Genomic DNA, 17,953 nt, shown 5'->3' with positions numbered 1-17,953 from the left:
AAAGCACATTTACATGATAATTGAAATCCATGTTCTTGAATATAATATCATACATCAAATCGGTCAAGAACATTTTCATTTAGTTCTTTAAACTATAATGATTATTGCGAAAATTTTGTACATGTGTTGAGCAAGAAAGTAACAGCAAGCAAAGCATTAGCCATGATGAACCACTAAGTGTAAGTGATGAGCCTGCAAAATGTAATACTGTTGCATACTGAACGTTATTTATGCTCCAAAATATAGTCACCTTGTTAATTGATGCAAAAAATAAATAAGAATGATAATTTACATTTGGATGGACACTCCATACAGGATAATGTCAAGCTTGGATAATTAGTAATCTTCAATGAGATACAGTCATTTGGAGACATTTTGAATCGCATCGCGTTTTTGTTTTCGGACGTTTGAGGTGTCGTATGATATGTATTAAAATAAAAAAAACTACCCTATAGTCATACGTCATCAATTTAAGTTTGAATAGAAAAAAATATCATATATTAATATTAATTTTACTTCTTTTTTTTTCTTTGCTTACATTAATAGAGGAAATTTGTCTAGTAAAAACGCTGTTAGATATTTTTCATTTATGCTGTGGCTTCAATAATCGAAGGATGATAAATCGGCAATTTTATATGCTTCAAGAACTGTAAAGATTTTTCACAAAAATAATCAAATGATGCATTTTCAACCCTCTTTATTTGGGGTTTATAGAATCAATATCAAAAATATTATTTTTGTCGGAATGTTTTGTACCAGTTTAGCTACTGATTTGAAATGATACAGAGTGACCTGCTATATATTACTGCTGTGTTGTCATAAGAATTACTCTATTGAAATATTTTGTGACAAATTAAGATATGCTTCCTTCAGTGACGTATATACTGGTTTCCTAACATAATCTCCTTTCTATTCATACCAAACAAATAAGCATAAACACGCGTTTTACATTTTTTACGACTGAGTTGAAAAAAGAGATTCGGAAAACCCTAAATGACTGCAGATTTCCCCCTTCTTCCCATATTTATCAATTGAATCAGCTTTCAAATTGGCTTTTTTTCCGACATTTTTTCCTTAATTTATTCAGTTTTTAGCCGGGCTTTGCTGAAGGCAGAGTCCTGGCAATCGCCAATGTTACTATAAATAGCACAACTTCAAACGTAAACCAAAAAACGAACAGCGTCAAAGTAAAAGCTTCCGCTACACCAAATAGTTACATGTTCATAGAAAGCCATGTTTTGTCAAATCTACTGGGTTTTGTTTTGGCTTGAGAATAAATTTAGCGTTGAATTTTTTGGGAAAGAGGGTTGATTTTATAACGCATCAATTCAATGCACTGTTGATTTTTTTTCTACTAGACAGACATATTTTTGTTGCTAGCCGCTTACAAAATAATTCAGTCGATCGCTCTCTGGTGCATTTTCGACTTTGAAAGCATGGGAGAGAGAGAGAGAGAGGGAGAGAGAGAGAGAGAGAGATTACCAGTTTTACTACACAATATGCATAATGTCACAACAAAAGAGCCCGGCTTTCAATACTTCAGTACTTTGATTTATTTAAAGTAAATGGACAAAAATGTAAAAGTTGAATTATCTATCGCTATTTTTCTTATCCATAAGCGGAAATTTAAGGATAAAAATATCATTATTTCTATTTTATCGAATGCTGATTGTTATAAGTTATTAATACTAAAACACAAAACAATATATATATTCTTTTTGTTTCATCCAGGTAAATCTTGCAGTTAAAGCAGACTATAATTGCTATCCTACTTTTTGTTCTGTACCCAATTATCAAATGTGTGCAAAACGGGAACACATCCTTTAAAAAAACATACCATTTCTTTTTCAAGACACTTTAAAATTACGGGGGCTCGTTTTATTTAATGGTACTCAATTACAATTATTTATTTTATAATAGTCTGCTGAACTTAAAATATTGGCGTATTTCCCCTTATTTTACAAAGTAAGTTAAAGGCTGTAAAATACAAAATAATTCAACCTGCCGCTAGATTATATATCATCATATTTTTATAGAAATAAAAAAATTGACGCCTCTTGGTGTGTTTAATTAGACTTTAAATTAAAACTGATATCAAGCTTATTTTTACAGTAAATGTCAAAACCAAATTGTCCTCTTTGCAAACAAAACATACTAGTAATCAATTTTCCAAGAAAATACTCGTATGTGAAAAATCTACATAAAGATAATTTGAAATTGAATTTCTGAACCTTTTAACGATAAGATAGGAGTTGTTACATATTGTCGAAAATAAATTTACCTTGTATTGAACAGTAATTCATTATCATTACTTGAACGATATATTAAAACACAGTGGTAATGGGATGTCAAGAGTGAGTGACATTAGGCTACTTATTCAAGATAAAACATATTTACACTTATAACATTTTTTAAAATTTAAAGATAATTTTGTAAATTAAAAATTTATTAACTTAAACATTTACCGTGATTTAACTAATCATAATGATAAAATTTAAAACGATGAGGTATTTAACTATTTTCATTTAGATTTACAACCATTAATTTATAACTTTTTACTTCTATTTATTTTGATTACATTTTACAGTGTATATATATATCAAGAAACAAAAAGATTCTTTAATAAAGTAACACAATTCGATTTCGCTTTATGTTTCGACTTTAAACAAACTAATGTATTGCGTCTAGAGATTCTACTTAAGCCAGACATTGCTTGTTAAAGTATCAATATACTAAATGATACAATCCCGATTTTTTTATATTGTTGATTTTTTATAAAAGTTAATGTCAAACAAAAAGTGTAGATCATTTATTTCCTATGAGATTCAGATAGATAGTTAACGAGCCCGTCAGTTCAATAGCTTTTTGATCGATTTACAACACATCGTATAGGATTACGGCAGTCATTCATCGGTCAATTCCACTGATTTTAACTCCGAGTGAAAATCAATTGTATCGCCGGATTTTTTTTTTTTGGTCATAACTGGAAATGAATCGGTAAATTTTGCCCTCTACCACATATGCAGTCGTTTTAAAAATGGTTTCAGTACAACTGATTAAATGTATTACAGATATTGTTGTCATTATAGAAAAAAAAATTTATTTTGGGGGAAAGAGAAGTATCCTTGCTTTGTCATTGTCAAAAGACATTGTTGCTCATGTAGTCGATGCGGGCCAAGGTCATCATGTTCATCAATCCACAAAGAACAAAGTTTAGTGTGGAAGTTCTGTTCCATTCCAAATATAAAGAGTAAATTTTGTTTTATTTCCGACATACAAAACCTGCTGATGAAACAAGTTTGTCAAAGTTTACGTTTTCTTTCTTTTTTACAGGATTTTTCAAAAAATCCGTCATCAGGTTAGATCCCCTTGCTCTGTTGCTTTGTAGGCATCACTTGCAGTGTTATCGGTTTTGATTTCCCAGTTTTCTCTTTTCCCAACAAATGAGCTAGTTCATACAAAGCAAGAAAATTGTTTACAAAAATTGGAATAACAAGGGCCAGAACTATTACTCCACTTATTGCGCAACACGCCCCTATGATGCGACCTAAAGCGCTTGTCGGATAGATATCACCATAACCAACCGTTGTCATGGTGATCAGCCCCCACCACCAAGCTGTGGGAATACTCTTCATAGTGTCCGTTTCCACAAAGTAAAGAATATTGGCGAAAAAGTTCACACCAACAAACAAAAATAACAAGAGAACGAGAATTTCTTTGAAATTTTCCTTGAAGCAAAAAGCCAAGACTTTAATGGCGGCGACGTGTTGAAAAATCCGAAGCAAACGAAACACACGAAGCTGTTGGAAATATATAAGGATGTCTAGATCCCCCGTTCCATAGGTGAAGTTAATCAAGATTTTTTCCAAGACAAATCCAACGATTCCACAAACAAGGACAATCGAGTCCATGATGTTAAGAAGTGACTTATAGTACATAACAATGCTCGGACAAGTCGTAAGGCGCAAGATTAGGTCTACGGTGAAAACAGCAAGTACAATAAGGTCAATCCGATCAAACACCGCAAGGCGAGCGTGTTTGTAAGGAAGTTTAACGTGCTTTAATTTTCTTTTCAATCTCAGTGTCGAATAATAATCATCTCCTATACCCGTAGCTCCTGAACTGTTTCTAAATCCCTCCAGTTTCTCTTCAAAATCGTCGTCGGAATACTCTGCGTATTCACCCAGAAACGACATCATCGCTATCTCCGCGTCCTTACTGCAGTCGACGTTATTCTCGAAATACTCTTTAACTTCGTCGTCATAATCATTGTCGTAAAACAACAAGTCACGTGCTTCACAAATCGTCAGTTTCCGCTGAAGGCTTTGAACCGTGCTCAGTGATAGTGAAGCCAATGACAGAAGAACAAAAGTGAGAATAAAGCCAAGATAGATCTGAAAAATAAAAGTTTACATTGTAGATATGAAAAATAAAAGTTTACATTGCATAAACTTAACTTCACAAGTTAAATCAACGCAGCTGCCCAACGCTATAAAACTGACAATGTTGCCACAGCGTAAGTTTTTTCTGTCCAAGCCACGAAGACCCGAGTCGTTTTTGAATAGGGTTTTTCAATTTTAATGTTTTGAAAGTCTAGGGATGTCAATTTTACTTCGATGGCATAGTCGATTAATCGGATCCTTTAGTCGAGCGATAGTCGAGCAACGGTGATTCATCTGAAACTGCTGTGTGTCCCTTTCAAATGAAATAATTCTACTTAAAAGGTCTTGGACACGATTTGACTTAAAATTTTCAAATTTTATTTTCACACTTTCAGTGTTAATACTGATAAATATACAAGTTTTTAATGCTATGTCAAAATTTGAAAGTCAAATATCAAGATATAAGCAAGATACAAAGTTCATAATTCTTTGTTTTCTAAACAATGCTCAAACATTGTCATTTTTTTTATAATTACATATGTGTTGTATTGGTGTAGGTTTCAATCAAATGTATCTTTTTTTGTTGATACTAGTATTAATGAAGATATTGAGGTAGTTCAAATTGTTTTTTACTTGTCATTTTGTCTAAGAAATGGTAGATTTCTACATTACATATTTTGTAAATAACTATAAGACTCGTGCTTTGTTTACATAACAACCGATTCTTACCTCTGTATCTCGCTTGTAACTTGACTTTAACATTCAATATTTTGGTCACTCATTTAAAATGCACCAGTAAAGCATTTTATACATAAAATATAAAAATATAAAAATTTGATCTCAAATCGTGTCCAAGTCCCTTTAAGCTCTGAATACTTATTTTTGGATGTCGTTGGTCTTATGACACACCAACCGGTGCAGACAAATTGAATACCGCGCGTTAGCGCGGTATGATAATTTGTTTGCATCGCTTGGTGAGTCATAGGACCGATGCCATCCAAAAAAAAGCATTCAATGCTTATATTTAATATATTTTCATACTGATGTCTATTTGTATGAAATATTGTGTATCACCGCTATAAAGCCTTTAATTTTGCTCTTAGTCATGGATATGAAACATACATGGAACAGCCATATTAACATGTTATTTATAAAAAAAAATAGTATGTCCCAAGTTATTGCTTCCATCACTTTTTGGTGATTTTTTAAGAAAAAAAATGCACACACCTATGAAAGAAATGCTGTTGAAATCGATAAAAGAGAAAATATCCAAGATATCTTCATTGAAAAATTATCCCTTTTCACTCATAAAAGTTCACAGGAACGAAAATAAATTTCTAATGGAGGTTTATAATGGGAAATGTTTACATCTTTTCTCCATTCGGAAGTACCCGGGACACCTCGCACAATTTTTCAACGTTATCATCCGGGCTTATTAATGGCTGATGCAATGCAAAAATCCCGTAGACTTTCTATTTGTGGATGTGTTTTGAAACCTGAAGCGTTAGAGGGGGCGTTTCAAATCAGATAATCTGGAAATTTTTCATATAAGTGGATGAACGTAGTTTGAACTCAAAGGTATTTATGATTATCAAAATATCAAGCGAAAAGTGGCGGAAGCAAAAACTAAGGACAGAGTTATAGTTCACTTCCACGACAAAAAATATAGTGCCAGATACTTTGTGGAGAAAAGTATTTTTAATTAACGAGTAGATATATTCTAATGATTGTTTTTCAAAAGTACATATCAAATTGGTTATGTAAGATTGAAAGTTTCATTTAATTTTACAAAAATATAAACATAATCAAAACACGTGAAAACGTTTGTATCTGTGCTCATGGTGCATGAATTAGCTAAGTGTATTCATAGAAAATTGAACGTCGCAGATGTCTAATGCAATGAAACATAAGAGGAAATATACACTGAATGTAAATATTGTCACATATACCATATCATTTATGATGCTTCGCACTATACATGTGGATGTATTTAATATCAAATTAATAGACAAGTATTTTATCTAAATATCCGTGAGCAAATGTCTAATTTTTTTTTCTTGTTTCTTGTGACGCTTACTCATAAAAGAGCTCCATATCATCTTAGACAAATCAATTGTGACCTGTTTCGTGTTAAATCACTGGTCCGTGCTCAATCAACAATTCAAGTTAATGATAACGAAAACAAACACCTTAGGATGATTACTAATATGAGTAAATTTTTTGGTTATTATAAATCAAACATCTAATCAAATAAATATCTGATTAAAGGAACCCCAAATTGATTTCTTCGAGTACATGCTTGCCTTAGTACTTCTATTCAAACAACTATCTGGCCCCAGGACCATAAATCTCAAAGACGAGCTCACTTTTGATCTCAGTCTCACTTTTACAAAGGGAATATATAGTCGAAAATTGTCACTGGGATCAAAAGAGAGCTCGTCTAAATTTTATGGTCCCGGGTCCTGATCTGCAAAATCAGAAGAGATCAATAATTAACCGCTTAAAAATATACCAGGGACACCGATTCGATGGAACAGATTGTAACATGATCAAAAATACCGAGAAAAAAACCCTTGTTATTTTCATTCGTATCTTAGAAACTGCCAAGTAATCTACTATGCAAATTTTAGTCGATGATCGGCGTGACCGAGCGATAGTCGAGTACTCGAGTACTCGTTGACATCTTTAGTTGAAACAGACTAAAGGAATCAATCTTATATGAATAAATATTTTATTTGACAGTACTATTTTCATAAGTCGAAACAGAAAACTCCCATGTTCTTGCAACACATGTAAAGACATCCAAAAAAGAAACCAACAACAACAACAAAAATCGAACAACAAACAAACATTTGTCAACAGACTATCGTAAGAATACAATCTTTTATTTGTCTTCAAATTAACTGACCTTGGCTGGAACAGAAGACTCTCTGTTGTCTATAATACACCACAGTCGTTGCCTACAAGAATAACCCCCGGATGTAACCTTCTGATTATGGATTGAGGGGATGGTTTTTCTGAAACGTTTGGTTGTTTCCTCTTGTTGGTGAAAGGCCAAGAACCTGGAAACAAAAACAACTTTGTTTTGATGTTGATGATCACCTGGAAATTGAAAACTTTAAATATCAATATAACTAACGTTAATAACGTACCATTATACTTATCTTACATTAAAAATAAAATAAAATAAACAGGATGAAAGATTTATATTTCTTTTAAAATGCAAAGTATGAAACGATATTATTCTGACAATAATTAATATATGTTGGCCTACATATATGATGAGTAATATTTTATGGCAAGTACGAAAAAAAAGTAAACAGAAATAAGAACTTCTGTTTGTATTCCAAAAAAAAAATGGTTCCTTTGCAAAGGTTTATCTCTTCTCAAACCCGTACCATTCCATAAGAGCTGGTGGACTAAAGTGAAAACAAAACAGGAATATTTAACACAAATATATTAAACACAAACACTTTTTGTGTTTGTATCAACATTTTGTATAATTAAGCGGAAACTCGTCTTTCCAAATTTCACTCAATATTTGTTAGCTTTGTAACAAACTGTGACAAAGAGGCGGCGTTTAGGTACTTTATGTAATTCATTAACTTTAAACCATTCACTCTTTATACTTTTACGTACTTTTGGAAACTCTCTTACTTGCGTCTTGAAAAATTCAAATAAGGTAATTTTGTTCAGTTTAAAGTTGCATTTACCAACCCTTAATGTGTGATGGACATAGTATATTTTAAAACAAAGATTGAGATCATATGATTATTAAGGTGGTGTGGGACACCTCCATGTTGTGACGTACTATTTATCGAAATAAACAGTAAAATCAAGTGTAATTTAATAATTTCTTTCCCAAACTTGTCACCCAACAGCGTAGCGTAGTGGATTAGAGGTTTCGCGACGAGTCTGTAAGTCATTAGTTCGAGTCCCGCGGGGGATTTTAAAATTTTTAGCTTACCAAAAAATTTGAAATGTAATTTTTGGTTAAAGGGTACCTGCAGTGCCGGTCAATTTTTGATATAATGGAGATTTATGTGTAAAAACATCATCCTGAAAATTTTACAGCGATCGCATAAGTAGTTTTTGAGATATTTGGGGAAAACCCGATTTCACACCTGAACGAGTTTTGAATCAAGCCGATTTGGCACGAGATGAACTGTGACGTCACGGGGTCAACGCCGCTGTATGAGAAACAGGAATATCGTATGAAAACTGTTCGTTTTCTTGCATTGTTTTATCGATATATGAACATTTTTTCTGTTGTTTTATTTCCTTATCAACCCTGGATGACTAATTATACTGTTGTTTGAGTTTAACCTGTATTTTATCGAACAAAAATGCCGAATTCGGATTATTGTTTGCTTCATGAATTTCGTCAAATGTGTAACACATTTTACATATAAATGCACACCATATGTAGCAAAATGACAATTATTCAAAGCATTATTGTTATAAGAAACATATTTTGTTAATATTGTCATTCTTTCGAATGATTTCTTAGTGGCATTATTAACTGATTAATAATATTGATAATACATAATGATATTTCGTAAAAGGTAACTCGGGGTCTATTCCTCGTATAAGGAATAAAATTACAAATGATGTCGCCTGATTATTCAATAATATTAATATCGGACCAATAAAAATCAAAATAGTGTGCATTCTTTAACAAACATACACGGGATTATTAACGGATCAAGGCGAAAGTCCAAGATGGCTGCATAATTAAGTCTGTCTCATATTCTTTTAAAAATACGATAATGGAATTTAATTTTACATTTATTTACATCCTTTGATGAATTGTAACTTTGGTCATTATTAAAGTGATAAGATAAGTAACAATAAAGGCATTTACTTCGAACATTAGTTTTACTATTTAATAGTATCATGCATGATTCTTTAATCACTGATTGACGGACTATACACATGTTTTAACTGACGAATGCTTGACTTTACACAGTCTTATTTATTTTTTCTGTTTTATCTTTTAACAATTGAGTAGCAAATTATACACAAATCAATTTACCAGTCTAGAGGTGTGAAACTCTCTCTTTGTTCACCAGACTCGTGTACCTTGTGTATACATACCCCAGATACACGTGTGTCTGGAGCAGTGGCTTCGTTAGTTTACCTGTTTACCTGTGTCATTGTCTCGGATCACTCGTGTGTCAAAGATATTATGTAATCAAAAAATGAATATAAATCAGCCCATGTAAGCGTTTTAAGTAAAGGATATAAGCCAAAAACTGTCCATTCTGTGAGAGAAAGAACTGATCGAGGCCCGAAGGGCCGAGATCAGTTCTTTCTCTCACAGAATGGACAGTTTGAGGCTTATATCCGACTTAAAACATTCTCCTCTTTTGTTTTAAGAATGGACTTCAACAGGTACACCAGTAGACAATGAAAATAGAGCTATTTATAACCACCCCAAACAAAAATGCAGTCCTGAGTAGAATTCTGTTTCTATTGTCTTCTTAGTGGACAGGTACAGGTGACTTTTAGGTATAACTTGAACTGCATGATTTTTCATTCATTCACACAACTTGTGTTTTAGTATCGAGATGTCTTCCTCTGATGGAGAAAGCATTTTCTAAAAATAACTCAGTCAAAATGCAAGTATGGTTATGAAAATCATCCAAACACGGATGGTGTTCTAAGTGACATTCTAGATATGGAGGCTGGGCCAGATTTTGATATAATTCAGAACTGTGTCTTTTCTGATATCTCTGATGAAGATATGATTAACGCCAGTCAAGAGGTAGAGAGCAATAATAGGTTTTTAAAACCTCTGAATCAGCAGGATTTGGATGATTAATACGGAGTGGTTTATCTAAGAAAGCGGAGGCAAAGTCAAATCTGGATTTTCCTGATTCCATGTATACATATGTACCAGTGCATTTGAATTATTTTACAGAGTTGTGTCAATTCATTTGGATTATTATACTAGTATATCAAAGCATGCTTAATTAAATTTCATTTTGTTCTCAGATGTATGGCTTTGCATGGTATTTGTTTTATTACACGTCACCTGTACCTGTCCAATAAGTTTACAATTACTATCCATTATTTTTTACTGGGCAGATTTCACTGTCCATTCTTTAAAATAATGAACAGTTTTTGGAAACTTATTGGACACTTACAGGTAACTTTTTGGATTTGTTTTCAAATCTACAAGTACTTTATGCTATATAATAGTTTAAAATAACAAAGGATTGCATAACGAAAATGTTTTAAGATATCGTATTCATCGGTAAAAAGGCGACGAGAATAACACATTTTAAAATCCTTTAAAAAGAAATCTGATTGTAATAAAATAATAACGGATACAAATGTCTAGATCTACAATACTTAAAATAACAAGATACATCAAAACATCAGACCTATATCGATCATTTTGGCTGAAAAATCGAATTTAATTTGTATAGCTTTGTAAGGAAATTTCCCTCCCGTTGACCTCGTGACGTCACTTCCGCTGAAGCCTCGTTATCGCCTAATTCTGTTTTCTCTTGATTAGATTTCCCAAAGCAGGTAGAAATAGCCACTTTGAAGAGGCGTAACTCCGTTATTTTTGCACCGATTTCGATGCGGTTTTTTGCATTAAATTTTGGTAAATAAACTCTCTAACATATGTTTCACATCGGCTGGGCTGCAGGTACCCTTTAAATATTGCGAAATTTGAAAGTTCTGAACCGTAATGTATAATGTACTTTCACACACATTATTAGGCATATGTAATATTCAGGCAACAGAATCTTGAAATAGAGGAAAGAAATTGAGAAAAGCTAAATCAAAATGAAACTTTCTTTTCAGGTGGGCAATGTAAAGTGGGAAAGTTCGGAATAAGTGTCTTTTGAGAAGAAATACCCACCTGAAGGTAAACTCCAACAAAATGGGAACGTTCAAATTAATTTATAGATTCATTTTTGTTAGATTGACCAAGATAATATTAAAAATCTAAATGTTGTATCTTTTTCTTGACTTATGATCACAAACAACTAAATAACCAGAACAAAAAATGGTAACGAGCTAAATAATAATTTACAATTGATAATCTTGTCGTTTAAACCTATCATGGATATATTTTGCAATAAGAAAATATGTTGCAATCTATCTGTTTTCGTTCTTAACAAGGGAGATAAAACAACAAGTACAACTATTTCTTTTGTGATCGAATCCAATTTACGAAATATTGTTTCATATGTTTGAATGAAATCAATCGCTGTATTTCAAATAGGGTTTGGTAGTACAATTTAACTATTATAGTTAGGTAAAGTACAAGCATTTTAAAAAATAAAATCTACACAAAGATAAAACTGATATATCTAGATATACGCTGTATATCTAATCTTTGGTTGACACATGCAATTCCTATGGCCTTGAATGATAAAGTTATATATATATAGGTAGCACATATCTTAGTTTGTTGTCGTCGCCTGTTGTTCTATGTGTTTGATAGAGGGAGTTGTAATAATGCCATCTTGTTACCATGACATGACGCGAAGCGGATGCAAAGTGGAATATATAAAAAAGTCACAGATTTATAGTATAACTATATTTTTAAGAGAGAGAGAGAGAGAGAGAGAGAGAGAGAGAGAGAGAGAGAGAGAGGATATCGTGGAAAAATTATGGTCCATTTGTTCCAGTAAGTACCATATTCCTCATTATCAATATTTTTACAAAGTTTGTGTTTCATAGAAGAGACATTAGATAGGCATTGCAAAAACGACGCAACTGTTTCTCAATACCGTATACACTTTGCAGTGTTAATATAGTATTTTCACCAAAGAAAAATGACATTTATTATAAACTTTCTTTAAACGATAATGCCCAGGTTACAGGCTTATTTGGTAAATGTGACATTGAAAATGTTTTTTCCCGTCTTCGTAATATTCCATTTTTTTTTCTAGAAACAGTTGAAGACAATCACGTTCCCACAGTCAAAGTTCGACGGTTTCCTCTCTCTCTGGGACAAAAGTTAAACATTTTGAAGTTCTGACTTTTAATAATTTTGAATGCAAAAACGAATTTGTAGCTAATCTCTTATTAAAACTTCTGTATTGGAGGAAATTTAGCTTACCGTTTTTTGTAAATGTGAAGGTTTATTTGTGAATAATTTTCCTTTTCATCTTATCTATATCTAATAACTCATTACATGAATTATCTTGTTTAACCTGTTGTCACAGAGGTATTTTTGTTTACAACCTTTGCCCATTTACATTATAAGGCATCGTTTATGTTTGTTTTATATAATCTATACATCTAAACATACCAGTATATCACAAAAATTACCATCCACCTTCAAAATCCTTCAAATTTGTCATAAGTGTTTCTTTAAAAAAAAATGATTTATTTCTGTTTGACATATATTAAAAACTGACAGTCAAAATCCAACCTAATACATTCTATTTAGTTCTAATTTTCGCCTTTAATATACAACCTATAATTTGGGAAAGCAAAATAAGCGTGACAAGCTATTATAATTATACTAAACAGTTACAAATATTGAACTTACCTGTACAAACAACACGGTTCTAGCAGCTCAGACCCGACTCCCCAAAACTCCAGCTCCTCGGCAAACTGTCCTGGGCACACATTTAGAGGCATGTGTAACTTGCCCGTAAGGAAATAATTGTGTATCGCTTTAAACGCCTCCTCCGGACGATTAAATGAAATATCTCCTCCCTTTTCTTTGCTTAGTTCTGGTAACATTTTCCCCAGTAAGGTTTCTCGATTTTTCGCAATGTTCTCTTTAGGAATTTCAAATCTGGTTCCCGCTACGTATATTTCAACAAGAGATGATTTCGAATATTCTGTATACACTCGTGGCTTTTGTACATTTTCCACCATTTTAGTAGTCATAGTTGTTCGATTTCAAAAACTTACAGACGACTGTTGCGCGGTGCTTGCTAACTAACTTTAAATTTAACTACATCCGCTATGTAATTACTAGTATGAATGCGCGATATTGATTACTGTTGTAAAAATCAGGCGCTATATGAACGAATGGTATTGATGAAGATATCAATGTTTAACACCAAATCCGGGAGGAGGAATCGTCTGCATTATATTAAAGGTTTGGTTCGCTGTCAATGGTGTCCTATGAAATGACAACCATCTAGGAAAGTATTAATAATTTATATCAGTTAAGGTTAATATCACCCTTAAGAGCGGCCGAGGTACATGCATTTGCATGTGGTTGTGTTTAAATGTTTTGGTAAGAGAAATCAGACGTAGTTTTTCTTGTTTTAAAGGGGCATCGTCACGATTTTGGTCAAAAATTATTTTTTCGATTTAAATGTTTACAATGCTTCAGTAATGCATTTTTAATAGGCAACTAAAATTTGAGTATCATTTGGTGAGTTATAAGCGAGTTACAGAGCTTACAATTCTTTGCAATGTAAACAAAGCTTTTGTTTACATTATGAATGTTGAAGTGAAAATTCCAGTTTTAGACCTAAAATGAATGTATTAATCGTTAGGAACTGTTTAATTATGCTTTAAATGAATAATCAGATAAACAAACCAGCTTGAAAAAGATTTTTACTGGTATATTGAACCTATGTAAACAAAAACAGGGCACGAGCCTTGTTTACATGACGAAGAATTGTGAGCCCTGTATCTTGCTTAAAACTCAACGACTGGCACCCACATTTCATTTTATCATTAGAAATGCATTCCAAAAGTATTGCGAATAATAAAACCAGAAAAAACCAGAAACCAGAAAAAACGACCAAAATCGTGACCATGCCCCTTTAAAGAGTAATAGAGTATTTATGTCATTTGCAAAACACTTTTAAAAATACCTTAAATTTGTTTTAAATCGATTAAAACCCTCCTGAAAATAAAAAAGAGATTTCATTCATTTTCTTTTTTAAATAGATAACTCACAGAAGAGAAGTGTGTTACAATATCTAAAATGTACTCGCTATGAATGTAAGAAATAATAATACAAGACTAACGTTAATCTCGGCGATTTGGATTATAATAGAAATTAACAATTAACAATTAAGGGTTTATTCATGGGGAACCTAAGGGGGGCACAGTCGATCAACATTACAAATATCTCGATCAGAAAAATAAACAAATCTTTTCTTTAAAGTCGGGTGCATTTATACGTTGTGAGAACTATTAAAACATCCTGCAATTTTTTCTATCAAGAGCAGCATTATTTCATCCTTTTATTCACCATAGCTTGCGGTTCTAATGAGTATAAATGTGGTATCGTTGTTAATAAATATAAAAGATAATCCTCACCTACATACATGTATAAAACATATATATACTTTAACGATTTAAAAAAAGTTGGTTTTTTTTTTGCAAAACAAAAACTAGTAAAGTTGTTTTCTTTTTTCAATTTACAGTATGTACTTTCCGATTTCCCAGTATTTTAAAATCTATTTTGCTTTCATTTAAAGCACGTTCTGCTTTGATTTTCAAATACGTATTTAAGAACTTTTACATCGTTTGCCATTCTTTATTTTCAGTTTCTATCTTCTGCAATTGCATCTTGAAAAAATTGTTTTATGTTTCAAATTTCGAAATAGGGTAGATAACAAAAACATCGATATCGACAAGTTTGTGATTATTACAATATTGTCTTGGGGTTAAGAGTACAATTTGATTAAATTAGTAGGTAAAAGGGGTTTTCATGTCTGCATAAATCAAGCACAATTCCCCTTTTCACCTTTCCATTTCATTAATTTAAGCTGAAAGTATGACCATTCAAAATAGCGTGGCTATGGCCATATTCAGACAATCAAATCCGATGTTCTGACTTGACATGATACATTTATAAATATTTCACAGAAAGTTAATTCCCTTTTGCCATATTAAGGTAGTCGCAGGTTCAGCGATCTATCTACCGCATACATGAATCAAACTGAGTGAAGAACAATTTTTTTCCCTAAATATTTATTCTGTTCGCCTTGTTTAATAGAAGAAATCCTAAATATATCATATTTTGAGTTTCAATTAAATTGTGACATTACTATTAAATGATTTTTAAAGCTGATTGTCTCCCTGAATGTTAAAAGTTCCTTCATTATCATACAGAGGCGCAAGTTTAGTAAAACCATTCGTTATCTTTACAGTTGCAATGTTATATATTTACATTCAGTGAATATTTCCCCTAATGTTTGCATTGGAATTCTGCGACGTTCAATTTCCTGTGGATACAATTTACAAATTCATGCACCAGGGGCAACAAATATAAACGTCATCACGCGTTTTTGGTGTAATTATTTTTTATTGTAAGATTAATTGAAACATTTAAACTTGCATAACCAATTTGATATGTACTAATTAAAAATATTTGTTAAATCATATCATTTCGTCAATAAAAAAAATTGACAAAGTTTCTAGCACTATATTTAAAGCGATGTAAATAGCATGTTAATATGGCTGTTCCCTGTCTTTTTCCTTTTCCCTGACTAAGAGCGTATGTAATAGCTTTACATGAACGATGTACATCAATTTCATACAAGTAGATATAAGAATGAATATAAATGTAACCATTAAATGCTTATTCAAAGAATAAGGAATCAATCTTTAAAAGGTGATAATTAGGGCTTTATGATTGATTTGACCACGCTGCGACCGAAATTATCATCTTATAATATTCAAAGAATGATTCCTTATTACTTATATTTATATTTTTTCCAATTTCTATACTTTAAAACAACATTTTTAAAACCACTATTTTTTCATGAATCGATTGGTAGTGTTTTCACAGACAAGGACACTGGAACATGTAATTTTTTAAGGTATAAAGAATCATTCTTTAAGTATATGAGGTGATGATTTTGCTCGGGTTGTGGTCAAATCCAATATAGGCTGAAGGGCTTTATGATAGATTTGATCACGCTCCGACCGAAATTATCGGCCCATAATCATCAAAGGATGAGTCCTTATTACTTATATTTATTTTTTTTCCTGTCTCTTTACTTTAAAACAACATTTTTAAAACCACTATTTTTTTTAGAAGCACATGCTATGTATTACTACGCAGCGCAGCCAGTTTCGTCTTTCGGTTATGCTTTAAGACACTCCCATTTGGTGTCGCTCATCTTTTATGAAATTATTAAAGGGTTCAAAATTGATTCGGAATGTTATCACAGACAAAGACAGTTGAAAATGTAAATATTTTCTGATGTCGTCGGTCCTATAACACACCAAGCGGTGCAGACCGATAAACATACCACATTAACGCCCGATATTCAATTTGTCTGCACCGCTTCGCCTCGGTGTGTAAAAGGACCGACGACATCCAAGACTAAACATCAAATGCTTAAATGAAAATCTGTCTGACCAAGAGAATGAAGTTATAATATATGTAGATGTTTGGGGTTTTTTTTAATCAAGAGAATGAATATACGTCGAATTGTGAATGGAAAAGGGAATAATATTACCCTACGATTAGATTTTTCAAAAATCTTTTTAGGTCGGTAAGTATTATTTAACACCTTGTTTGATACTTTATAATGAACGTACAGTTTAACTTGGTTGCAATGCAATTATCAAATTTTCCTCATATTTATTTTCAAGTCGGGAAGGAGTTCTTATCAAACATAATGGTTAATGCATGATTTGCATATGAATGCACAATCAGAGAAATTAACACACAAAATCTATATGTTCAACATAGGGAATATTACACGTCAGCCATAAGATTTAGGTTTGCAATTCAACAAAATCAAAGTGTGATGATGTCTATTCTCTCAGCATTAAAATACCTTTAATCAAGAATACTTTATGTCAAGTTTGGTTAGAGTTGGCCGATCATTTTTAACTCAGATGAGTCAAAATGAAATCTAGCGCTGATCTCGGCACTGGGGTCATCCTTCACAACCAGACAAGCATCAGAAAACATCGTATAGACTAGACGCTTGTGACTCTGTGACGAGCTCATGCGTATGTCTCCAAAGAGAAAAGATACATGGTTTGTTCGTATTCTTGGTCTTTGGTCGTACATGTGTATAAAATCACAACTATAGAAGAATTATTTAAGATGTTCATTTAAAGTACATTGTACGTTTTCTGTATAACTTTTTCACTTTAAGCTTCAATCTGGACATTATTCAGTAAAATAAAACAGTCATATTGTAAGGTTTGCTCCAATGAAACAATATGTCTATTTCCATACTATTGAATTTACGGGGATCGGACTGTGGTCTGATGTCCCTGTGCCCTCTAGGATCATCAGAAATAGAACCTCCTACTAGTATCTGATAGCTTTTCTCAGTACTCTCCATTCAATTAACACTAGCAGTTTTTTAAACAAATCTGTGGAAACATTCATTTCAAGCAATTCTTCTGTGGAAACATTTACTTCAAGCAATTCTTTAAGTTTTATATTTCTAACTTTATTCAAAGACACTGAAAGATTGAATTCAACAGTTCAGGCTGTGGTATTTATTTTCTAGAAGCCCAGTTAAGATTACCTTTCTTTGTCTACCGACAAGTTTTCACAGTCAGTTTCGAAATTTTTTACCATATAATACCCTAGATAAATTAATATGATGTTTTTGTTGTTTTCAGGAGAAATAAATGCTTTCTTGAATTCA

The 17,953-nt window shown here is 32.3% G+C and overlaps 1 protein-coding gene across 1 annotated transcript; it reads right to left on the bottom strand.

Moving 5' to 3' along the window:
- Nucleotides 1-97: 97 nt before the first annotated feature.
- On the bottom strand, nucleotides 98-13,415 carry LOC128155263 (potassium voltage-gated channel protein Shab-like). Its single transcript, XM_052816886.1, has 3 exons — nucleotides 12,904-13,415; nucleotides 7,291-7,444; nucleotides 98-4,394 (listed from the first exon to the last, which is right to left on the bottom strand). The coding sequence occupies exons 1-3, from the start codon at nucleotides 13,248-13,250 to the stop codon at nucleotides 3,360-3,362; spliced, it is 1,536 nt and encodes a 511-aa protein (XP_052672846.1). The 5' UTR covers nucleotides 13,251-13,415; the 3' UTR covers nucleotides 98-3,359.
- Nucleotides 13,416-17,953: the final 4,538 nt, after the last annotated feature.

This window comes from Crassostrea angulata, chromosome 7, assembly GCF_025612915.1.
Source record: "Crassostrea angulata isolate pt1a10 chromosome 7, ASM2561291v2, whole genome shotgun sequence".
Classification (NCBI taxonomy): domain Eukaryota; kingdom Metazoa; phylum Mollusca; class Bivalvia; order Ostreida; family Ostreidae; genus Magallana; species Magallana angulata.
This window is presented reverse-complemented; position numbering and strand designations above follow the sequence as displayed.

What these genes read in the sequence shown, in the direction of transcription:
- LOC128155263 (XM_052816886.1), bottom strand. Translation starts at nt 13,250, where the DNA reads ATGACTACTAAAATGGTGGAAAATGTACAAAAGCCACGAGTGTATACA. An exon ending in GAACCGTGTTGTTTGTACAG is followed by an intron (nt 7,445 to 12,903) that starts GTAAGTTCAATA and finishes TTTTGTTTCCAG; the next exon opens with GTTCTTGGCCTTTCACCAAC. An exon ending in AGTCTTCTGTTCCAGCCAAG is followed by an intron (nt 4,395 to 7,290) that starts GTCAGTTAATTT and finishes TTTATTTTTCAG; the next exon opens with ATCTATCTTGGCTTTATTCT.